General features: G+C 39.6%; 2 protein-coding genes across 2 annotated transcripts in view; both read right to left on the bottom strand.

The window, feature by feature from the left end:
• The window catches only part of bcl2b (BCL2 apoptosis regulator b), a 40,023-nt gene extending 24,763 nt beyond the window's left edge, over positions 1-15,260 (bottom strand). Inside the window, exon 1 of the mRNA XM_024274103.2 lies at positions 14,146-15,260. Within this exon, the coding sequence (XP_024129871.1) occupies positions 14,146-14,685 (540 nt within the window). The 5' untranslated portion in view covers positions 14,686-15,260. The remainder of the gene's footprint in view (positions 1-14,145) is intronic.
• Positions 15,261-17,996: 2,736 nt separating this feature from the next.
• Positions 17,997-25,043, bottom strand: kdsr (3-ketodihydrosphingosine reductase). The gene is made up of 10 exons (XM_024273995.2): positions 24,551-25,043; positions 23,852-23,941; positions 23,597-23,653; positions 23,432-23,497; positions 23,258-23,353; positions 21,869-22,060; positions 20,321-20,404; positions 20,158-20,241; positions 19,972-20,073; positions 17,997-19,892 (listed from the first exon to the last, which is right to left on the bottom strand). Exons 1-10 carry the CDS (start codon positions 24,737-24,739, stop codon positions 19,773-19,775), a joined length of 1,080 nt encoding a protein of 359 aa, XP_024129763.1. The 5' UTR covers positions 24,740-25,043; the 3' UTR covers positions 17,997-19,772.
• Positions 25,044-25,752: the final 709 nt, after the last annotated feature.

Below are 25,752 nucleotides of genomic sequence, written 5' to 3'. Positions count from 1 at the left end.
GGAATTTTTTTGATACACCAGCTTTCCAACCAAAAAGCTTAAAAAAAACCATAAAAAAATAATGAACTTCATATTTTTTGGGTCAATTTGCAGAGATAATTAAAATTTCAGTTGTTAAATTTGCAAACAGAACCCTTGTCCAAAAAATATCCCTGCTGCGAAGCAGAACACTGAGAAAAGATTAGCTCTGACGAGTCTGAGACTAGACTGAAACATAAACGTAAGTCAAGGTAATGTCAGAGGGGAAAACAATAAACAAAATAAAATAAAAGAAGAAAAGGAATCACTGTCAGCTCTTCTCTTTGTTCAAATCAATATTTGCTTTGAAGTAGCTGCCATAGCGTGAGCTTGTAATGACAGCCGAACAACCAATTAGAAGGTTTGTTCTTCAGAGCACATTCAGCAAAACTGCTACAATAGTTTTTAAACAAAAGGGACTGGCAGCTTCAGCTTTTCCCCTGCAGGGTAAAAATGTTTCTGTCAGCACCATGTCTGTGGAACCCTCTGAAAACAGTAGGTTTTCTGTACGGCAACATGGTCTATGGTAGGATTTATGTCCCACTCCGATCATGTGTTGATCTATTTTAAAAGAAGTGGTCTTTTAATTCTAAATATACTGTTTTTTGGGGCCAAAATAAAAAAAAAATGTAATTTTCTAAGAAAAAAACCCTGAAAAGTGGCAATAATTCATAAGAAATACATATCTGAGTTGTGCTGGTGTGGAGTAAGCCTGAGCTCGTTTCCCATCACCCCTTTGTTGACACACTCTCCAGCTAGCTTACAGCCCCTCACAACCACAACCTAACATTACCGGTGCAACAAAAATGGCGAGCAATGCAGCCTCACAGTTTAGAGCCAGATTCCAGCTCGGATGAGGAAAACAAAGATGTACACGGATCTATTTTGCAAGAAGGAGAATGGAGCTTTGATTGTAGTTTTTTACTTTTTCAAACAACATTTTTTGTCTGCTCCTGATTCCTTATCATTTGAAAAAAGAAACACAGAAATATACGAAAATTTATTTATATAAGTCAGGGGTGTCAAACTCAATCGGGCATTTATTCAACTCTCTAAAACAAAATTTTTAAAAAACCATAACTTTTTTACATATATGTAGCATTATCTACGATAATGCTAGTGTGAATGCTAAAAGCTGAATTTGGGTGCTGAAGATGCAAGTGATGATAGCAGAAAATCCTGAAATTTATAGCTAAAAAAACGCTGAAGCTGAAATCACTGAAGTTAATAGCTGAAAATGTTAAAGCTGATAGCCAGCTAAAATATTAGCTAAATTAGCCTAAAAAAACAAAAAGAAAAAAATTTAGGTTAGCCAAAAAAGCTAGCATGTAGATGGAAAAAATAGCTAAAATTCAAAATACCCTAAAAAAACTAAAAAAAGAAAAACCCTCAATTAGCCAAAACAGCTAGCATGTAGCTAAAATATTAGCATGTAAATTTAATTTTGTGATTATTCGCAGCTAATAACTGGATGGCAAACACTGTAAATGAAAAAAAATGATCACGATTAATTAGTTAATTTTTTTAATCGATTCCAGGCCCTATTATATATATGTCCTCTATTATGCAGAAAAAAAAATGCTGGAGGAAGATGTAAAAAAACACCAAAAACACGATTTTAATTGGAGTGGATCTTTAAAGTTGGATTGGTGTATTGGTTTTTGACTATAGAGTCGCAGGTTGAGTCCGAGACAAAGCTTTTATCTTCTAATCAATCGTGCTGTTTGGTTTTTCTCTGAACTTCAAACTAAAACAGTCACCATCAAAGGTCCCTGGCGGCAGCTCGGCGCTTTGTGAGCATGTGTCAAGGTCCTTCCTCACTTTTAACTTCAAAAAGGAATCTTTGGTCTGTGCACACACGGCGCAGCCTCGGCGTCACCCTGCTAATTGAGTCCTTGCTCGGGTGGACTGACAGAAACCATCGGAAATGCTCGGTCAATACAGTCAAAGTGATATCTGAGCAGCGGCTGACCTTACTCAGCCGGAGTGAAACGGATCCGATTTCCTGTGGGTTGTTACCTCTGCGCTCTGAATTCACGTCGGGAAGGGGGTGTGGAGAATTATTTACTCCTGACCTACACTGGAGGAGGAAGAAACATGGATTTACCAACATCCAGATCTAGTTTTTTCCTTTTCTTTAGGGTGTTGTCTGTAAAAAAAGAGGCAGACTGTTGGTTAATGGCCACTGCTGTGGTTAGCTGCAGTGGGTAATCCCAGTGGACGTGTGTGTGTGTATTTGTGTGTGTGTGTGTGCACGTCGAGGCCGAATGGCACAGTTAACAGGAAGCTGGGCACCCTGGGGCCATCTGCTGCCTGCCATGGCTCACATGTCACCCTGTGACAACACAGCATTATTGATTCACACCAGCACATCCGCTTCTGTGTGTACACGGACGAAAGTGTGTATGCAAATGCACGTGAGTGCGCACAAGGCTATTTTGTGAACAGCAAATAATTGATTTGCACTTGAACATCCGCTTCTGTGTTTGCCCGTGTGCGTGTGTTTGTATAAACTTTATCAAGCCTAAAGGGTCATTTCACACAAATCATAGTGCATTTTTTCAGATCAGTATAAATATATATGTGCATACATCATAATTTGAGGGTAAAACTTTGATCTCAGGCTGTAGAATTTACACATTTAGATCTAAATTCTGTGATGTACTGGCTCCAAAGAATCGACACTTTCTTTAAAAATTTGAACAATAAATGCTTTGTTGAATTTTTCTGACACTTCTCACATGTATTAATATGTAAAAAAAATATCATTTTTTGTGTGAATTTTCTCTTTTTCATTCCACATAGAGCTGCAGGATGTGAGAAAAACTTACGATGTGCGAAATTAGTGATTCACAAACAAAAAGCAAAACAAAAATAGATCAAAAGATGATCGAAATGAGATTGTTTTAGCATGTGTGTAAACAATTACAGGGCCTACATCATGCAAAATCAACTTTTAGCTGTGTTCTAATGTTATTTCGTCATGAAAACAACCACAAAGCGGTATTTCGATCCATTGACGCATCTGAGTATTCCTCCAAACACCTACTCTCTGAGCACCAGCCCCTCCCAATCCATGAAAACAGGCGGGTTCTCACATTGTGACATCACAAAGTGAGGAACAGCCCCTTCCAGGAAGAGTCTGTGCTTCCAGCACCACCCCCGGGCTAACACACTTTCCTTTTCCGCGGAGATGATCGGCAGAACGCTTTCACTTTATATGCACAATATGTACGTCCATCTTTACGAATGAATGGATGATGTCGTAAAATGGGCGACACCCACAAGGAGTGAAAGGCGGAGCCACAGAGATGGAGTTGTCTTAGTCGCAATAACCACAATTTTTTTTACATTTACAAACATTTTCTTTTTTTTGTTTATTTATTCACTAAAAGAAAAAATATTATTACTGATTGTAAAACAAAACACAAGAAAAAACCCTAATCATTAATAATTTGAGTGTTTTTGGTTAATTGGGATTCTTAAACCTCTGAAACCTTTTGGGTGCTTCGTCCCCCCCCAAACACCAACAATAGCCAGACAATGGGAGGAACTGTCTAACCTTGCCAGATATTGATATGCGTTGCAGCACAAGGGCGTGCCTTGTGGCAAAGTCAACTAACGTCTCCGCAGGCTTCTCATTATCCAGCTAACAACATGACAGGAAAGGTGGAAAACTCTTTTAATCTTTGATCTCAAACGGCTCGCTGGAACATTCTTCATCCAGATGGGCTGAAAGATTTGAGGTGGACTGATCACTGAAGCAAAAAAAAAATGTAGCAGAGATTTACCGGCAGCAAAGACAATTAAAAGGCCGATGATGGTAACCCTTCTAAATTTAGAGGCTTCTAACATGTCCCTGCATTTTTCAGGGACCTGAGGTGTCACGTGGCGCCAAAGTCTGGTCTCCGGGTGTAAGTGAGTCTTTGGGAACTGATGGAGCATGTAATGTATTAGATTTAAAGGTGATGTGGTCAGGAGGGAGGATGGAAAGAAAAAAAAAAGTCTCAACTTGAGCCTCTTTAGAGTTCTTGCATTAAGTGTCTGAGTTTCTCCATCGCATATATTATTTATAAAGATGTTCTCTGAGTGGAATAGCCGGCTTTTAAATAGCCCGGCCAAAAAAATTACAGATCAAAACCAATTTACAGGCTCACATATAACACTTTTTTGCAAAAATAGAATCTGCTCACGTCAGAACATGTTCTTGGATGAAAGCTCACTGACAGGATTATCCAACAAAGGAACAGCAATTGTCCACACCCTTCACCGGTCTGCTCAGGAAAGGAAAGCCCTGGTCGTCTCCATTATTTATTTACAGTTGCTGTTCCCCGGCACATTCCTGCAGCCCTCCTGAGGAGGCCCAGAAATAATCACACAGGATGGGGTGGAGGGTCTCAGGGGGGAAAGGAGAGGTCGCGGCGAGAAGCACAGGCACCATTATGCTGCTGCATCTGTGACAGAACAGGGTTTGTGTGCTAATCGTGTTGGTTTTCCATGCACAGCAGAGGTTTCACGTTTTTTTGGGGGGAGCATCCGTGAAATGTTGGGCAGGTGTGGAACAATAAAGACAGAGTAAACACTCCAAGGAGCCAGGGGATGTCATTTACCCCTGTGTTCCAGTCTGCAGCAAACTCACAAACTGATGTAAATGTTAGAGAGGGGGATTTCTGTCTCTGGGTTTTGTTGTTTTAGAAGCAAGATTGAAAATAATACTTTAATCACTAAAAATATGTTATATTAAAAGGAAAATGTGTTGAATATTTCATGCCTCAAGCATTACATTTAGCAATATTGGTAGTTTTTCTTAAAATTGCTCAAAATCCTTTGAAATAAGTTTTTTTTGGTGGCCATAAATGAAAGAAGAAATAATTCTAAGATCTGTAAAGATTTGAGATGAGATGTTTAAGTACCCCAGGAGATCTGAGCTTTCAGGAAATCTCTTAATACAGCTTTAGGTCTTAATGAGCTTGTTAGAGTCGTCGGCTGTTCCTCCACCATTGCAGCTTCAGGTGATGCAAATGAGGTTATATCCGCCTGTAGCGTAATTAATGAGAGGCGTTGATCAAGTTGAGAAATGTGGAAAAAAAAGATTCAGCAAAGTGGTGATACTAGGGCAGAATCGATTCGAATCCAATTATTCTGATTCTTTCTATCCTGTCAATTCAATTAAATTCTGTAATAGTTTACAGATTTGGACACATTTGTTTAGCAATACATTAACAATCTATATATGTTTTAAAGATTTTCAGATTAATCTGGTACAGTTCATATACTGTCAAGTGTATTCGTGAGATTATAATGAGATTGTTAATATCATACAGTGTTCCATGGATTTTCAAATGGAGAACCTCTAGCAATATTTCTGCGTCTGGAGGGCGTTTTAATTTGGCCACTAGGGGGCGATCACGCTATAGCAGAGGGGGCTAAAGTCCAAAACACACCTTAGGTCGCTGGATGAATACACTATTGAACACACTAAAACTAAATGTTTAAAACTTTAGAAACGTAACTTTTAACATAAATATGAATTACATATATAGCATTACCTGTGATAATGCTAGTGTGAATGCTGTAAGCTGAATTTTGCCGCTGAAGATGCTAATGCTGATAGCTGAAGATGCTAATGCTGATAGCTGAAGATGCTGAAATTGATAGCTAAAAACACTGAATTCAATAGCTAAAAACACTGAAGTTAATAGCTGAAAATGCTTAAGCTGATAGCCAGCTAAAATATTAGCTAAATGCCAAATTAGCTTAAAAAAACTAAAAATAAATAAATAAATAAGCGTATGTTAGCCAAAACAGCTAGCATGTAGCTGAAAAAATAGCTAAACTTCAAAATATTCTAAAAAACGGAAAAAAGCCTAAATTAGCCAAACAGCTAGCTTGTAAATATTAGCCTAACTCCAAAACAACCTAAAAAAATTAAAAAGAAAAGCCTAAATTACCAAAACCACTAGCATGTAGCTGAAATATTAGCTAAACTCCAAAATAGCCAAAAGATTGTTCAAAAAGCTTGCAGAATGCCAAATTTTAAAAGTTTAAAAACTTTAATTTTTACCATAAATATGAATAAAAACAGGAAGGAATATTATTCCAAAAAAAAAAATCAACTTAAATATTAAATAACAATATTTTACTCTCTATAAAAATATATTTAGTCAAAATTATACAAGTTGGAAATAAGTGCAGGATAACATCGGGGCATAAATAACAATAAAATAAAAAAATCTGGAGGGCCGGATAGGGCCACGGGCCTCGACTTTGACACGTGTGCTAAAGCATTACACCTTATTCCAGAAGAAGAAGAAAGTATGAGCAAATAAAACGGTGCTTTAGACCACAAATGGTTAGTCTGTTCTTTAAAAGAGTTTTGAAAATTCCTGCCAGTGAGTTTATAAAGGTGTTAATTTAGTCAGCAATGTATGTTTAGGTCAACCGAGCGTTAGCATTAGCCATTCAATGGGAAATTCCCTTATAAGTTAGCATCAAGCTAGCGGACTTTAGCTTTATGTGTTAGATCAATTTCTACTTTAATCAATCGATTATTGATCCATTAAGCTTAGATCAATTCAAATTGATTTTATCAACCCAGTCCTAGGTGATACTCCTATTTATTTACCTCATGGTATGTTCAAGGTTTTTCAAAAAGAGTTTCTTCCATTAAGTTTGAAACCCATTATGGAAAGTCTGACTTTAGAAAATTCCCCTTTTTAATCTCTACACTCTGTAAAGAGAAGAACAAATAAACACCAGCTTAATTTAGAGGAAACAATCTGATCATTTGTAAGAAATAAGAAAATTACTGAAAAATGCTTAAACTGGTTTTTCTTTTTAAAGGAGCAGTTTACTGTAATAGATGTTAAAAAAGGATGTAAGTGCTGATCATGCAGGATGGTTGGGTTTTTCATGAATAAAATATTAAACAGTTATGTTTTTTTTTTAAAGTTGACATCCTCAAAAGGTCTCATCTCCAAATGAGCTCCTGGAAGAACTCATCTGAATCAGACAAATGTTTCTGAGATTGTAAACACTGTGGCAGATGGTGAACCACTGCACGTGAGAAAAAGGGGTTCGGCGAAGGGGGAAATCTTGGCTCCATTCTTCCACATTAAGCTGTACCGTCGTCATCACAGAGCTGAGTCAACATCAAGAGATAAAACTCTTGTCAAACCGTCCAACTACAGCTTTTGTTGCTTGTTTTGATTCTTCTGGTGGGACTCTACAGTTGGGTGGGATGAGGGGAAAGCCCTGAACGGTATTTGCATGAGGAGTCATTTTCTTTTGTCGCTGGAAACAAGAAAGCGACGATCCTCCAACACTGAGAGGATAACAAAATGACTGTGGCAGAAGATTTGAAGCTTAGATTGGATGCAAAGCACAAATCTTAAGATTTCAAAACAGGCAAAAGCAAATCCGGCCTCCGACACTCCTCCTCTCCATGACTGCGTGCATTCCCTCTGGGATTTGCAGTGTTGGATGATTTTTGTCTCTTCTTGTCCGGGAAATCAGCTGTGATGCATGAAGATAAATGACGTTTTTCTGCTCCACAGGAGCTACACGCCGTTCTCAACAAACCGCGAGCAGATTGTGCTCAGTGAATCCTCTAAAGGACTGACCCCACCCAAATCGGTACTGACTTCCCCTAACACAAACACCTGCCACACACAAAAAAAAAAAACACACCTGGCTTTCCTCTGACACCTGATCTCACCGTTTGGGAGGGAAAATACAAAGAATACTCGAGGGGAATGGAAATGCTGGTTAGGCTCGCGCTTCAGCTGTGCTTTTGAGGATGATCCTCCATGAAGATCTGCTTGGGTTAAATCATTTGGCCTTTTTTTTATGTTATCACACACGATCATTTGAACCTGCTGCTAGCAGAGATGAACACCAAAAACAATCCAAATGTATTTTCTGCTTCATCCCTCCCAGGGTTCCATTGGAAACCGTGAAAGTTCAAATCTGATCATTATCAAATAAATAGGCATTTCAAACACGTGATAAGAAGCTGAAAAACAACTCTGAAGGTTCAAAAACAGTCATTTCCCAATACAAAGATTGGGAAATTCCCTTCTTTTTGTTATCATTTTTCTGTTTTGAGCTCTTCTCTTAACTGCAGATTGGGAAATTGCTGTTTTTCTCTTGGAGGACTTTTCTCTCTGTGCCACCAGTCAAACATCTCAGGTCAAGCGTGTAATTTAATACCTCAGACACTTGGCTGTGTCTTTCTTCAATCACACTGTATTTAGTGCCAGTGAGTGTACACAAACACAGGTATGGGTGAGGCCGCTCCGCTGAACGGATGGCTGCTGCTGCTGCTGCTGCTTCTGTTCGAGTTGGACGGCGGTATTGGGGGCCAATGAGCGGAGAGGTAATCAGTGCAAAGATTAAGTCATTTCATCCTCAGCTGGGGTTTTGCATTCACAACGGGAGCTTTGTGACTTCCAGGGAGCAGGTTTTGTGTAACTGAAGGTGCACTTGACTCACCCGCGACGTGTAGACTCAACAGCAATTAGCGGGTGAACCTATTCTGGGCTCAAATTGTCTCAAAAACAACAGGAAGTGGAGACTGAAGAAGTGATAGAGATCTGTTTTCAAAAGCGTCAGTGATACCTTGATTAGTATACCACCGGTGTTTTGTAGTGTGGAAAACCCAACACTCAACTCAGTCGCACAATAACACCATGGACAGTGTTAGTGACCATAAGTACAGCCTGTCAAAAGAGAAGATTAAACCATGTTTACAGAGTTTCTCTATTGTTGTCTCCAAAAAAAGAGAGAAACCAAAAATAATGAAACTTTGACACACCTTTAAATAGGTTACTCCATTGACTGTATACAAGAACTGGACTGGGTGACCCCTTCTATTTGGTGTTACAAACAGGAAGTAACCGTTGGTCCCAAAAAGCCAAAATCCCATAAACTTTAATTGAGAAATAACTATTACCTTTATGTTCTTGATAATCCTAATGTTTTTCTGTAGTTCAAGTTATAAACAGACCAATCAGATGCCTCAATAAAAGTTTGCTAGAAGTCAAATTGAACTTTTGAGGTGTTCTAGTGGTAGGGGCGTGGTCTTCGTACAAGCTCACTCCTGATTGGTGAGTGCCTACCGACTCTGACCAATCACAGCCTTCTGATGACGTTAGACTCAAACATATAAGATATGATGACTAAATTGACTTTGTTTTAATGGAGCTAAAAGTAAGTCATTTTCCATCACTTGGTTCAGTTCTCATGTACAGTCAATGGATAGTACCACCACACACCTTAAAGAGGCCATACCACGATTTTCTTAAGCCTTTCAGACTAAAATGTATCCATATTTAAGATCATATATTACTTTCAGAACACAAAAAAAATTATTATTTATGAAATGAGTCATTTTTGTGGATCGTTTTAATACCCAGATGTAAAATGACTCTATCTCTGAGGCACCGCCTTTCGCTCCTTGTCGGTCCCGCCCATTTCACGACGTCATCCTGGAACCCGCCTATAGACCAATAAGTCTCCTGTGCGTGCCCGTGGTCCGCGCTTGTAAACAAACAACCTCTGAACTATTTTTAAAGCTGGATATGCAGATTGTGGAGCCTCTTTACACTCTTGACCTACAATCCGATCCGGAAGACACATTGAGGAGTTGTCCTTACACACGGGGAAAATGCCACTTCATGTGGCATCCGTCATAAACGTTTATGTTGCTATCATGCATCCATACACTTTTACAGTTAACAAAATAATACAAAACTTTTTATACGTGAGGCGCAACGTGCGTGGAAGTTGTAGCATTAGCTCGTGTGTTATATGTTTACGGTATACTACAGGATTTACTTACAGGTCTGGCCTCTTCATCTGGTTTGATTGTAAGAATGGTGCCGGCTCTGAGATTTAATCCACTTTGATACATGCCAAGGTTCTCAAACAGTCATCTGGAAGTGGCGGTCATAGATAGAGAGTTGTTGGCGGGTCTGTCGCGCTCCCAAAGATAAAATCCAACCACTTCTGACATTTAAACAAACACATAAACCTCTCGCAGCCAAAAAAACACATTTTCTACACTTAAAAGACATTAATCGGTTGTTTTCTCTGCAGATTACATACAAGATGAGCTACAAGTGGGTGTGTGTTCGTTATAGTCTGGGGGTGTGGCTTGCAGCACAGACTCTTCCTGGAGGGGGCGGTTCCCATCATGCTGACGTCAGCACGATACGACCCGCTCGTTTTCGTGACAGCGCATGTTTTTAGAGGATTACTCTTAAATGCATGAACAGATCAAAATACCACTTTGGGGTTCTTTATAGAGAGGAATAACACTATAATGCACTTAAAAGCTCAAAAAGTAGAATTTTCGTGGTATGGCCCCTTTAAATAAATGGACATGCTCAGCCAATCCCACCCTTAGATTAGCTGTAAGCACATAAGCTTGGCCGCTGCCCTCTCAAAGCTTTTACATTAGATTGGATTCTAGATTATTTCCATGGAGAGGTCACATGACTGTTAGAGCCAAAAACTGGATCAGTGGAAGAGCTGTGAGCTAAAGTTATTGAGGAGGTGTGTTGTAATGTCTCTCAGTGATAGTACACAACAACATTTTTATTATTATGATATATTTTGAGGAACATTTTATAAATTTTCCTAAAATTGAAATTGAGGGGTTTGCTGAAAAAATAGGCCAAAAAATTAAAACACTAATACGGATAAGGAAGCCCAACAAGATTACCAACAGATGGAAAAAATGTATGCTAAATAAGTATATTTTATAGCTAATTTAAGATGAGTATCCAAACATTTAAAAACATTTCCAGTGGTTTTTTTAAATATTATTATAGTTCATTCAAAATTTGCCTCTAAGTTATGGGCGGAAATGTTGCCAAGGAGTAAGCCCGCCCCTGCTTCCCGACATCCTTCTGTTTACATGCTCTTACAGCCCCTCACAACCCCCAAAAAATGGTGAGCAATATTGGAGCTATCCAGCTGTACAGTTTGATCCAGAATCCACCTCAGACGAGGAAAACAAAGACGTTCATGGATCTATTTGTCTGCAAGTGGATGCATCGGAGTGGATAGGAGCTGGGAGCTTGTAGCCTGGAGATTGTAGCTTCTACGTCACTGCTACAGGCTTTTTTAAACTGCATTTTTTTCTTCTGTTCCTGATTCATGACAATTTGAATAAAAAAATACTGAGAAATACAATTAAAGCTTAATTTTCTTTCCTCGGTCTGCCATAAAAACATTTTAAAAACAGAATTTTCATAGGAGTTGGTCTTTACCATAACACTAAAGGAAGAATAATCTAGTTTTCTTTCCACACTGAGATTCTTTCTTATGAAATATTTTCTAATAAAAATGATCCATCATCGTATAACAAATCTAAGAGCTATAAGAAAATATTGCTTTTAGTGAACTTTTTGACAGAGAGAGAATTCTAGTTGTGATAAAAACATGATTTGGTCTTCCACGACTCAGGAAGTCGACCAGAATCGACCAAAGTTCACTGAACACTAAGCGAAAACAACCTGCAAACAACTTTTATTGAGATTCAAAATTTAGACCACAAGTTAACAAAAACAAATCAGTCAAATCCACCGCCGTGTCTTAGTTATTAAAGGTCATGTAATAACGGAAACCAACACATCGGGGAATTCCCTTCCCGACAACTATTCAAATGAACTAATATCAACATCTGAGTTGAAAATAGTTTTTGGTTCCTCCAGAGCAGAAATCCATCAAACCGCAGTATATAAGACACACACCCTCATGAAACCCCCAAAATGATCATTTTTATTACAGGGCCGTGCTGTCTCTGTTTTTTTTCCTCCAGTGGATGCAGAGATGCAGTCATCTCCACCCAGCTGTAAAACACAGACTATGATGACCTACATTGTAGCACACTGGGCACAGGCTCCAGGGAGCTTGTTCCAGCATCTATGCAGCCCCGTCTCCTCTAAGCCTTAAAACACAAGTCTGCTAAAATCAGACGCAGAATTCCAGCCTGCATGCTCAACAGATGACTGCATGTTAACCACAGTGGCTCCAGATTAGCACTCTGTGTTCCTGGAGGGCCCTCCCTTTGTTGCTTCCCTTTGATATGTGGCACGAGCTGCCAACTCTGGGGGCAAGTCAGACTCAAGGGGAATGCTAAACGGTCCTATCCTTTGAGAAGAAGGATTCCATATGAATCATTGATGTCCCTCCTACCTCTGCAAACACGCACGCACATCCCATCATGACACCTTCCAGCTAAGATGCAGCATTAATGTAATGAGAGCCCTCTGCTGATTAAAGGCTAATTTATGGGCCGACGTCTTCTGTACTCAAATGTAAAATAGAGTTCAGGAACAGTATTTAAAAGTAAAAAATACATTTCAAATGATGCTACAGAATCCATTCATCTTTAGAACCTGCTGAATCCCTTTGGGGGTCACGGGAGAAGGCGGGGTCCACCCTGAACAGGTCGCCAGTTGGCTGCAGAGCCACATACACACTCACATGCACACCTCAGGGCAATTTATAGTCACCAATTAAGCTACAAAGCTTGTTTTTGGAGTAAGCCGGAATGCCTAAAGAAAACCCAGTCGGGATTCAAACCAGGACATTCTTGTTGTGAAGTAAGAGTGCTAACCTCTAAACCACAGGGAAGTTATTTGCACTTTTTTAGCATTTGTAACTATAAATCATCAATCCATCTATTTTCTCAACCTACCATATCCCCTTTGAGCTCATAGGGTTGCTTGAGCCTATCCCAGATACAGTTGGGAGAAGGCGGGGTAGACCCTGAACAGGTCGCCAGTCAGTTGCAGGGCCACATACACACTCCCATGCATACCTGAGGGCAATTTATCATCACCAATTAACCCATGAAGCATGTTTTGGGATATTGGGAGGAAGTCAAAATGCTTAAAGAAAACCCACTCATGCACAAGGAGAACGTACAGAAAATTCCCAGCTGGGATTCAAACCAGGATCTTAGTGCTGTGAAGCGAGAGCGCTGACCACTGCACCACAGTGCATGCTTTGATACACAGATATCCTATGGTACTATAAATTTTTAACTATAAACATCCATTTTCCTAAAACGCCATATCCCTTTCAGGATCACAGGGTTGCTGGAGCCTATCCTGGCTACAGTTGAGCAAACGTATGGTACAGCCTATACAGGCTGCCGGTCAGCTGCAAGGCTACATTCACATGCACAGCAATTAACCAACGGAGCTTATATCCAATGATGCTATAAATGTTTTAACCATAAATATTATCCATTTTTCTGAACCCACAGTCACAGGGTTGCTGGAGCCTATCCTGTTGGGTGAAGCAACCCTGGACAAGTCGCCAGTCGGTTGCAGGGCCACATACACTCACATGCACACCTACAGGCAATTTAGACTGCTTTTGGATAGTGGGAGGAAGCCGGAATTCCCAACCTACAGAAAAAGTGCAAATTCCAAATAGAAACTATATTAAGATTTTATTTATGATTTGAGTTTTCTTTTTGGGTAAATGTTTTTAATAATTTCTTCTACTTAAGTAATGTTATTTAAAATGTAAGATACTTGAATAAAAGTTATTATCTACCTTTTTTCTGCTCATAAACCTGCTCTTTTATTGTAAAATAATCATAAATTGGATTACAAGAGACATATTTTCAGCAAAAAATATTTTTAAAAAAGAATGATAACTTTATTTATTTATTTTTATCGGAACTCATTGATCAATATTTTAAAAATAACTCTTAACCTCAACAAAGTGAGTTTTTAAAAGACATTTCCCATACATCTGTCTGTGGTCAGCTGCGGGGCGGGACTATTTGAGAGAGCGGAGGTGTGACACAACATCTGCGCTCTGATTGGACAAAGCCCTTTAACAGCCAACGCTGTCATCCAATCAGAGCGGCTCATCGGGGGGGTTGTCCATCCCGAAAGCCTGCGCAGTTGTGCGTCACGTAAAGCACATCCAGAGCAGATTTTTTTAAGACCTCACGTGTATTTTTTCATCACAGAAAGACAAATCGGAAGGCAGCGAGTCAATCATGAAGGTTAAGTGTCATTAAATCACGATTTTAAATCAATCGGGTCTAGAAAATACTTTTCTGCACACATCTGCAAAGCGTGGAATCGAACCTACCCATCCCCCGTTATCTTCTATCCAGCTGTTGAGAGGTCCGTTTAAATATTCCGTCATCCACTCGGCGATGCTGGCCACCTGCGCGCTCATCTCCTCGTCGGACGCGCACTCCACGCACACCGTGCCCCCGAACTCGAAGAACGCGATAATCCGGCCCCAGTTCACCCCGTCCCGGAACAGTTCGTCAATCACCTCGGCGAAGCGGGTCTTCGCCGTGGTGGAGGTGAGGTACAGCTGCCGCGACATCTCCGTGAAGTCCCGCTGGTACAGCCGCTCCAGCTCGTCTCCAGCCTCCCGCAGAACTCTGTGGATGTCCGCGTGCGGCTCCCGCGCGCGGATGAGGCGCGGGCTGCGCTCGCCGTCAGGCCCCGTTCCCGCGTCGCAGCGGCGGCGGACCGGAGTCGGGGATCGGTCACCGAGCGAGCCGTTATTAGCAGCATCCTCGTGCTGGCCGCCGTCCAAGCCGCACACGAAGCCCCTCTTGGAGAGTTTGTGGCAAATGTACGTTTCTACAACACTGCGATGAGACACGTTCGCCATTCCTGCGTAATTTGGCACTAGTGGACAGTCACTAAATAATCGGCATTTTCATCCACACCGTGCTGCACATCATGACGCACAGAACCAGCGCTCCCCAGAAAAACTGGGTTGAGATCTGCAACTAATTATCCCACGCAGAGCGAAGACTTGGTAAACGGTGGAAACCCCCTCCTCCGCACTGAAGCGCCTCGTGGAAGGCAGAGCAATCCCGGTTCCGAATCAAGCAGCAATCTTCATCTTTTCCCGAACCTTTGCAGGGGAAACTGTCCCAATTCTCTTTGCAAATAAATCCCCCAAAACGCGGAAGAGGCTGTAATGTTGCTCCAATTGCGCGCACGGGGAAGCGCGCGCCGGAGGGAGAAAAAACAATATATGAATGGAAACCAAACTTCTGCGAAACAGCTGGTTCCGCACAGCCACGGAACAAGTGAGCCGCACAAGGTCGGACGCAGAGTCCGATCACGACTGCTCCCGAAATCCTCCTGCTCCCTCCTGCTCCCTCCTCCTCCTCGAGGCTGATGAGGTGTCCCTGACGTCAGCCAAACCCGTGGTTCCGCTCGGATCCTCAAAGTGCGCAAAAACGGACGCACCTCATCCATCAAGCGCGCATTTTCTGACTGAGATTTATTAAAAGACGTCTTTCTGCTCCAACTAGAACATAAATCATCTCACAGTAAAAACACAGAGGAGGAAATCCTCCTGCTGGAGTTAGATGAGGTCCATTCACCCCCTTGTGGAGGAAAACGCAACAACACAAAAATACTCAGCAGAAAAAAAATCAGAATATTTGTGTTTCAAAGAAAGTTATTGTTCACCTTTTGGCACAGGTGATTTGGCACCAGATGCCTTTCCTGACATATCTTAGCCAGGCTGGGGACTGGCACAGGGACACCCAGACTTGGACCCTCTTGGACCCACCGTTTTAATAACATTGAATCAAATAAACTATAAAAAAAATGGGATACTTTTCATTTATTCATCTAAAAAGGAATGCATCAAAAACATATTTTAATCAAATTACTTTGAATTTAAAATTAAAGTCTATCTGGAAAAATAATGTTTGGTCAACAATATGAGATGTTATGTATTATTCATGATTAAATATCTTCTAAATTGAAAGATCTCTTTCAGAAGTGCAGAGTACTGTGGTTATAATCAAAGAAACTGTTCCTCACTTTTGGCCCTGAAGACTCTGAAGGTTAAGTAGTCAAAGGTTGTTGCCACTAATAACATAATTTGGCCGATTACAATCAAGAAATTGAACACATACTTCTGGGAAAGTGGTTGAGACTGAATATTATTGATTTATTTGACAGGATTCTGCGGGCCGGTGGAATATCCAGTCCAAAACTGAGCATGTCCAAAGTCTGGCCTGTGGGCCGCATGTGGCTCACTGGACGTACCGGTCTTAAAGGTCACAAAAAAACCTCAAAATTTTTGACAAAAACTCATCCAAAACAATTTTTCCTACAGGTGTTTTTGTTTTTCCTCAAGTAGGAAAATATGACATAACATCTCACGCAAATTATTGATCTTTTTTGACAAGACTCTGCAGGCCGGTGGAAATTTGGACATGCCTGTCTTAAGAAGTCACAAAAACACCCACAATTCCTTTTTCTTGTCAAAAACTCATTAAAAACAAAACATTTTTCTTACAGGTGTTTATTGTTTTTCTCATGTAAGAAAATACAATAAAACACCTCATGCAAATTATTATTAATTTTAGTCTGGAGGCCAATGGAAATGAGGGATGTCCCAAGTCCGGCCCGTGGGCCACATTTGGTCCACCACACTTTGGACTGCCTTGAGGAGTCGCAAAAACACCCATAATTCCTTGTTTTTGGCAAAAATCTATCCAAAACAAAACTTTTTTCTCTTATGTAAGAAAACACGATAAAACATCTCACCCAAATTATTGATTTTTCTTTTTTTTATTGACTAAAGTCTGCAGGCCAGTGGAAATTTGGCATGTCCAAAGTCTGGCCCGAGGGCCACATTTGGCCCACAAGCCGGACTTTGGACATGGCTGTCATAGGTAGTGACAAAAACACCCCAAATTATTCATTTTGGGCAAAAACACGTTCAAAACATATTTTTCTTTTAGGTGTTTATTGTTCGTTCTTATGTAGTAAAATATGACAAAATATGTTTTTTTTTTTTTTTTTTGACGAGAGTCAGCAAGGCCTCTTGAAGTTTGGTATGTCTCAAGTCATAAATTTCACATGTCCAAAGTCCGGCCCGAGGGCCACATTTGGCCCGCAAGCTGGAATTTGGACATTCCTGTTTTAAGGAGTGACAAAAACACCCCAAATCCTTTGTTTATAGGAAAAAACTTCCCAAACTAATAATTTTCCTTCTTATGTAAGAAAATATGACAAAAAATCTCGCGCAAATTATTGATTTTTTGGAGAAGAGTCTGCAGGCCGGATGAAAAATTGGTGTGTCTTGAGTCTGAAATTTGGCATGTCCAAAGTCCGGCCCGAGGGCTACATTTGGCCCACGGGCCAAATTACTGTTTTTTGGCAAAAACTAGTCCAAAACATTTTTCTTATGCGTGTTTATTGTAAGAAAATATGACAAAATATCTCACAAAACATTTTTTTTGTTTTGACAAGAGTCTGCAGGCTGGTAGAAATTTGGTACGTCTTAAGTCAGAAATTTGGCATGTCAAAAGTCCGGCTCGTGGGTCACATTTGGAACATAGGTTGGAATTTGGACATGCCCTGCCTTAAGGAGTCACAAAAACACCAAAATTACTAGTATTTTTTGGCAAAAACTTGCTCAAAACAAAACATTTTCTTTCTAATGTAATAAAATATTACAAAACATCTCACGCATAAGAGAGATATAGTATGTCCTTTCCATCAAACTCATTTTGACAGGTGACCTTTGACCTCCACATTCCAATGTGATGACGTAACAATTTGATAACAATTTGATATAAACTTTATATCAAATCGATATAAAACTTTATATAAATTTGATATCAAATCGATATCAAATTGTTACATCATCACATTGGAATGTGGAGGTCAAAGGTCACCTGTCAAAATGAGTTTGATGGAAAGGATATACTTTATCTCTCTCGCATATTATTATTATTTATATATATATATTTTTATTTTTTAAACAAGAGTCTGCAGGCTGGTGAAAGTTTGGGATGTCTAGTCTAAAATCTGGTATGTCCAAAGTCCGGCCGGTGAGCAAAATGTGGCCCCCACATGCCGGACTTTGGACATGCCCTGCCTTAAGGAGTCACAAAACACCCACAATTCATTGCTTCTGACAAAAACACGTCCAAAACAAATACATATTTTTCTTACAGGTGTTTATTGTTTTTCTCATGTAAGAAAATATGACAAAACATCTCACATCTCAAATATTCTTTGAATGGCACAGAAGGTGAAGGTGGCAATTGTTTTTAGGCAGAATTAATTAAAAAAAATTAAGGAATCAAACAAATGAGTGCAATGTGATGTTCAACATGTTTAAAACTTTCTAGGAATTAATCGAAAACACAAAAACGCGGAAAACTAAATAACAGTTGCAGAACGATTTCTTTTCTCCGCAGCTTCAAACTAATTCTAAGCAAAAGTTGCATAGCTTAAAGGTGCTCAAACAAAATAGCTTTTCCATGAGCTACATCTTTAAACTGTGGGTTGCTACTTATAGGGTTTAAAACAAACGAACCACGAAAAATGATTAAGCGCAGAACAATAAGCCTTCACCAATATCAAATGAGAACATCATCAAAACACGAGTCATTCATTCTCACTTTCATTTCTTGGATTTTAGGAAGGATTACCACCGTACAAAGAGCGGAGGCCCATAAAATACATAGAATTTCACCACGTCAGCTGGCACTGTTCTGGCAACAGTTTCACACCCGAAGCTTTAGTGAGTTTTAAGGCTTAGAATGTGATCTGCTCCACCATCTTTAAGGACTTTTGATCGAAGAAGAAATGGCATCCAGAAGTCTTAGGTTAAAATGCGTCTTTTTCTACTGACATCTTTGAAAATTCAAATATTAGTGTCTTCAAAAAAATACTATATCTGTGTGCTTTTGCATTCAAGTACATTCTCTCAGTTTTAAGAAACCAAAAGAAGACTTGCAAGAGTCGTTTTTACTTATTCTAACTCGAATGGGAAATCAAAAGAAAAACAAATCGAAATGGTGGTTTAAGGAATTACAAATCCCCTGCTGCTCCCGACAGCAGGTCAAAACCTTAAGGGGGGGAGAAAAAGACCACACAGATTAATCCCAGTGACATTTTGGTCTCAAAACTAATCTCTAGCGCCCTCAGTAGACCAGACGAAGAACAAAAAAAGACTTGAACCAGCAAGTCTGGATTTCCATCAATGTGGCTGAATTTAAACCAACACAGTTGGTTTAGAATCCTCTGTATTTTGGAATGGGCAGAAACTAAAGTTGTGCCATGAAAACACAGTAATATGCTGGTTTTTCTCCTCATTCTGTGTCGTAACTCAAAGAACCTTTTAAAGCTGCAACAAAAAGAAAACAAAACTTTTTTTTTGCCGGATATTAACGGAATGGCTTCTCTCTTCCTCTGGGATTTGTTCGGTTACAGAAAAGCAAACGCGTCCTCTTTCACGCTTTTAAATTGAAATCTAACGTTTCATGTCTTCCTCTGGTAATCATCGAACACGCTTTGCCTGCAAAGACTTGTGGAAGGAAAGTTAAGACGAGCTTATTTAGCAGAATGTGTCACTTTCAGACAAACGACGACAACATGACTGAAAGTGTGTTACTACTAGTCAGACAGGCTGCTTCTCCTCTGCATGGGGGAGGAACACATCTTTTCAAACTTCCTGGATGTTTTGTCTGCCCTCATCTCCCCCGTGAGCGAGGCAGCTCTCACAAAAGAAGGAGGTCGACAGACAAATCAAAGTAGACGACCGTTTTTAGGATTAAACTGCATCCCTGGACCAGTGAAAAGTAAACAAACTCCTTTCTCCCATCTTTTTTTTTAAGTTGTTCTTTTTCTCCGCTCTATCTGTGGCTGTGTACTTAGCTGGAGGGGTGGATGAAGGGGTGAGGGGGTGTGTTCTTATTCGTATGGCTGCTGTTACTCGGTCTTGTCGGCTGTTTTCGACTGCTCCCTCTGAATCATGCAGCGGCGCACGATGCTGTCGAAACTCCCCAGGTAGAAGAGGGCGATGGTGCGAAACAGCCCCATGGTGACGATCTGGGCGGGAAATCGAAAGGAGACGTTAGAAGGGAAATATGGGGGCGACTAGAGCGGGGTTTAGAGCGCGGAGCCGAACCTGCTGGAGACCTTCAGTGATGGAGGTGACAGGTGACATTCCACAGGTGAGAGCCGACAGCATGTAACCATCAGGACCCACAGAGCTGTTGAAGTTTCCCTGCTGCAAAGCGGTAAACGACAGAAAGGTTTACATCATCTTGATAACGCTTTTATTTCCCACGGGTGAAGAGTCTGAGCTTCCTACCACGGCGTCCTTGACAAAGACCTTCGCCACCTGGTCTGGCTGCCAGACTCCAGAAGTTTCAGAGATTAACTTGGTCTCTAAAGGCTGAGAGAGACGGAAACGTAAAGAGATCACTTCCCCCCAAAAAATAAAAATCTGTATGCAAAACGCTTCATTTATTCACCTTGGACTTGTTTTCTTCAGCCAGGAGTGGCGTGTCCGTGTCAGGGGGGAACGCCACAGTCACATAGATGTTATACGGCTTCATCTGAGGGGGAAATGAATGTCGTCAATCGTCTGACCGGGGCGACGATGAAGTAAAGTTATTAGAAAAAAACAGTTAAAGATGTGGTTCTTGTGGCGATGGAGGACATTTATGAAGAAAATTAAGCTAGAGTATTTATTAGGTCGATTACTTGTTAAAGTAAAGTGATGTGAAATTTGTTTATTTCTTCCAAAGGTGATAGTGCCGTGTTGGTTCGCGTCATGTTTGGCACTGCTAATCCTCGCCGTATGAATTGAAATTTTACATGTATAGTTCACAAATTTGAATTTCACCTTATAAAAGATAAAAAGCTTAAGGTAAGCTATATGCTAGAACAAAAAAAGCTCATAAGATGTAGCGTTTCTGATCCCCGCACTAAATCATTGTCTAAACTTCCCATAGAAATAGTGAGCAAAAAATATTTTTAGGAACATGGGTTTCACTTTATTGAAATAAGTGAACAGTAAAGTATTCTACAATTATTTTTCCTCCATTATTTTGCATATTGGTCAATACCTAATTAATTGAAAATAAAAGTTCTGGATCAAGATTTGTTCCACTTAGACTTTGCACTCTGAGCCTCTTCCTTTTGTAGGTGGCGGACAAGCGCTAGTAAACAGTAAAAATAAAAAAATGAAGAAGAATCTTCTCCCCATCACTACCTGCATGTGTGGCACTGGTCCGGTGTGCACACCTCCTGCTGGACGTGCGTTAATAATACCGTGTAGAGCGTGTTCTTGAACGCACCAAACGTGGCTGGTGTGAACGCAGCATTTAACACAAATTTGTATTTGTCTTCTTCTACGGTTGAGGAAGCGCTATACCGCCTCCAAAACTTCTTGTTTTGCTTTGCAATCCCAACAACTTTGTGGCTGGTAGTTATTATAATAATTTAAAATGACCAAAAAAAGGGAGAAAAGAAATGAAGTGTTGACAATTTTTCACATTAGTCGATGTCGATTAATCGTTAAAATCTATAAATTCCAATTAGAAACAGAAGAAAAATGCTGTTGGAAAGCGTGTGTAGCTGTGACATAGAAGCTACAATCTCCAATACACAAGCTCCCTGCTCTGCTCTATTCCGATACATCCACTTGTAGACGACTAGATCCATGTAGTTTTCATTTTGGATGATGGGATGTGGGGGCGGGCTTACTCTCCGCCAACAGTCCCACCCACAAGTCAGAGGTGAATTTCTAATGAACTCCTGACACTCTAAAAGGTTTCCTAGAAAAAGGCAGTTTTTATGTCTAAAAAAAGCATAATCATAGTTAAAAGACCACAGGGAGCGCTTTGAAAATAGATCAAAAGATGGTTGAGTGTGGAAGTTTCACTTCTCTGTCAGTCACAGATTAGATCTTTACAAGCTCATCTTCAAACAGTGTAATGAAATAAATATTTCAAACCCACTTGGCTTGATTGAAGTAAACATTTGTTGAGACATATTCGACAGGGAAGACCTCTGACCTCCATTTGCAGTGATTCCGCCAATCCGCGCAGAGCAAACTTTGAAGGCGAGTAAGCCGTGTATCCGAAAAGGCCGATCTGGCCCGCCTGGGAGGAGACGAACACGATCCGACCCATTCTCCGCTCCTTCATGGTGGTTATGACGGCCCGCGTTGGGTAGACGCTGCCCAGGTAATTCACCTCCATCAACTCCTATTGGAAATAATGCAAAGGTTCAAAAATAAAATATTAGTCTTCAATCGTTTATTTAAAAAGTAACCTGAGAAAGGTGAAATATGCGAAGTAGGATTATAGATGTTTTAAGGAACTCCTCACTAAACACTTTCTCGGTCAAACATGAACATTTTCACACTTTTCTCTCTTGTTTAAACTCTCAAAGTTCAAATCCTCATAGAAAAGTAAGTCCAGAATTATTAAATTAAAACAAAAATCTACTCATGATCGAAGTTTAATGTAGATTTAAACTGACATATATAGTGAGGGACAACTGTACAACTATCTGGATGTAGAATAATGTTGGTAATGTCAGATTCAGCTTTAGAAATGTTGCCATGGTGATGCATTGGAGCAGACTTTGGATTGACCTTTTAGGTACTTTATTACTTTCTAAATGGTAGATGATTGGAAAGGAGCTACACTTTATCATGTCTTCAATCACAGATGAAGGTTTGGAAAAAAAAATAAACAAAAAAAAAACATCATGACCTTAAAGCAGGCACATTGTCTTTTGAACAAATGCAGCTACAGTGAGACAGATTAGGCTTCATGACCCATTTGGTCAGGTTTTTGGGTTGTCCAGACCTGTGGAGGGTCACCTAGAGGAGTGGCTACATTCTAAGGGGAGCATAGGTGTGTCCCTCAGTTACCTGAAGGCTAAACACATTTAAAGAACAGGTCATCTTGATGACGTTTGCCATACAGTTTCCAGCGATTCTGTATGATCACAGCAAACACAAAACATTATTGCTACAGAAAAAAACATAAAAAAATATGTCCCCCTTAAATAAGTTGATATATGCCTCCAGTGATCATCCTCAAGTAGATTTCATACATCCACTGCGAAAAACATGTTAGCAGAATAGAAAAGATAATATATGTAAGTTCTAACATTTTGAAAGTTGTTTAATTCTCTGCTCTGCTGCATATGACCAAAGGTTTTCAAGTAAAGTTCCTCAAGTTTCAAACATAAAACTGTTTTGTTGACTCCAAGTAAATAAATTAAACAAAATAGCACAGCCTATAACTAGACCTCTTGTACATATAGTCTCTTTCAATTAAGAATGAGTGTGTACAGCAAATACTTTGTGCATCTATGACGTCTGCAGCGTGTTTTTCTCTCTCCATCTATGTATATATATGTATGCATTTGAGGAGTTTGTAGGAACTTACTTTGAAACGCTCCACCTCCATCTCCTCAAACTTCCCAGCGACGGCTGTTCCAGCGCAGTTCACAAGCATATCAACCGGTCCGAGCTTCTCCTGAGCCTGCAAAGACAGAACATCCTCATCAATATTACAGAAACACATTATCAAATAAATACCGCAGTTTAAAGATAAGGTTACCTGCTTTATCACATTTTCCACTTGAGTGTAATCACTGGAGATGTCGACTGATACACACAGCACCACCTTGGATAATAAAAAAAGTTTAAAGTTAGGATAACTGTTACAGTGGAAAGAGAAATGTTCTTAATTTTTGAATATTTTACTGAAACTTGACTTTAATACCTGTTTGTCATTGACTGCAAACTGCTCCACCTCCTTCTTTGCTTTGAGTAATTTATCCTGGATAAAAGTAAATTAATAATTCAAAAGTCATTAAACCCCCAAAAATGTTTAAAAATGCAGATTTTAAGATTGTTTGTTCAGTGTTTTCTACCAAAAGGGACAAACTGCTTTACTCTAAGTTGTGTTTATGTTAAAAAGAGTGGAATGTAATGACATGGAGGCTTTGACGAAATGGAAATTCAGATGTTTGTTTACCTCATCACGAGCCACCAGAGTGATAAAGGCTCCTTGTCTGTAGCATTCGATCGCAATGCATTTCCCAATTCCACCTGAGCCTCCGGTCACCTGAAAGTTACATCAGAGTCAAAGAGCAGACTGATAAAAATACATCCACACTAAAGAATAATAAAAACAGAAAATAAATGCAATTTTTAAGTTATATTCTAGATAACTTTGTATAAGCACAGCCTCCAAGTCAGTAACTTTGAATAGAAGATATGTGTTAGATAATTTATCACAGACTCAAGGTCCATTTTTCACAAGAGACACAACAGATAACAGACTTAAAAATATGAATAAATAGAAAAACACTCATGATAATAAAAGTATAAAAAAAAAACAATGACATAAAATAAAAGTATCGTAAACTTTAAAACAATTGCAGACTTAAAAATATATAAATAAACCTTAATTGTTTTTATAATTTGCATACTTCATCGTGAATGACATGCAGTTCATAAAGCAACCAGCCTCTAGTTATGCAGTACCAAAAAGTAGTTTACAGTAGTTAAGTAAATTAGCTAAAGTTAGTGACCCTATTTTTTCTTGTTTATTGCATATTTGTAAGAAACATAAATATTAACACATAAAATATTAATTATACCTCAAAAAATTCAAAAGAAACAGGTAAAATAACAAAAAGAAACCCAAGGCAAGACGTTAAACAGCACTTACCACGACGTGGGCCCCGTTTAATTTCAGAGGTTTTGGACTAATGAGCGGCGATATCATGTAAAGCAGCAACACGAAGGCAACAATGAAGGCGACCACTATCAGGAGCATAATAAAAGGCAGCAGGATCCACCAGGAATTGATGAAAAGCCAATCGGTGACAGCTGAACTGAAGCCTTCTTTAGAGGACATAGGGGAAATCTTAGCTAGCTAGCAGGCTAGTTACACGGGTTCAAAAGCAAAACCAAAGCAAGGCCGACAGCGGCCTCGGGAGGGAAGTGGGCAAAAACACGAGCTCAGGGGAACAGGAACTTTGCTCCGGAGGTCAAGGGGGGGATTTGGCAGATGTTCAAACGCGTATAACGGTCATTTAGCATGCCGCGAGGGGTTCTGCCGTCTCGTAACAAAGCGCTATCACTGTTCTGTATACTAAAACAAACTGAACTGTGTACTTTCAGCGGAGGGTGACAGTTAGCTGGTACTTGTAGTTTCCTGTCGGATGACGCTTCGCTGAAATCTTTGCAAAAAAATGCGATGCGACTACATCTCCCAAAATGCAACGCGCAAACAGTTCACGCTTCACATTTGTTTGCTCCACACCCAATAAAAACAGAAATGGTGGGAAAAAAATAACTAATTTTACTTACATATAATTTATTATTTTTACCCACAACATAATTTATAGAGTTACGGACCCCCTAAAGGAACATTAAAATTAAAAAAATGTGCACATCAGATAGTAATTGTTTTTTACTTTTATGTCCCTAAAGGGGCTCCATAATAATAAAAATATATAAATTTTTTCCTTATAAAAAAAAAGCAGTAATGTAAATGTGTTTATACCAGTTTTTATGGCTTTGTGCTTTCAACAAGTTATTCAAATTTGACTCGAGAGTTGATTTATTTCTAATTTTAATATTTAAATCGTAATTAAAACAGTCTTTTCACAACTACTGATTTGAAGTGAAAAAAGTTTAACTTTTTTATATTTAAAATGAACAGAAAACATTTTAAAAAAACTAAATAGCTAACAAATGTATGTACAGATAATTAGTCATGAGTGAAAACTAGGCAGTCACAGTGAATCAGTTTTCACCAATCCGCACACACGTTTTGGCAGTTTTTCCATTCCTGACACAATTTTATCTGGGCTGGGGACTGTCACAGGGAGACCCAAACTTAGGCCCCCCTGATTCATTCCCTTA

Source organism: Oryzias melastigma, linkage group LG17 (genome assembly GCF_002922805.2).
Source record: "Oryzias melastigma strain HK-1 linkage group LG17, ASM292280v2, whole genome shotgun sequence".
Lineage (NCBI taxonomy): Eukaryota > Metazoa > Chordata > Actinopteri > Beloniformes > Adrianichthyidae > Oryzias > Oryzias melastigma.
The sequence above is the reverse complement of the archived record's forward strand: the minus strand, read 5'-3'. Positions and strand labels throughout refer to the sequence as shown.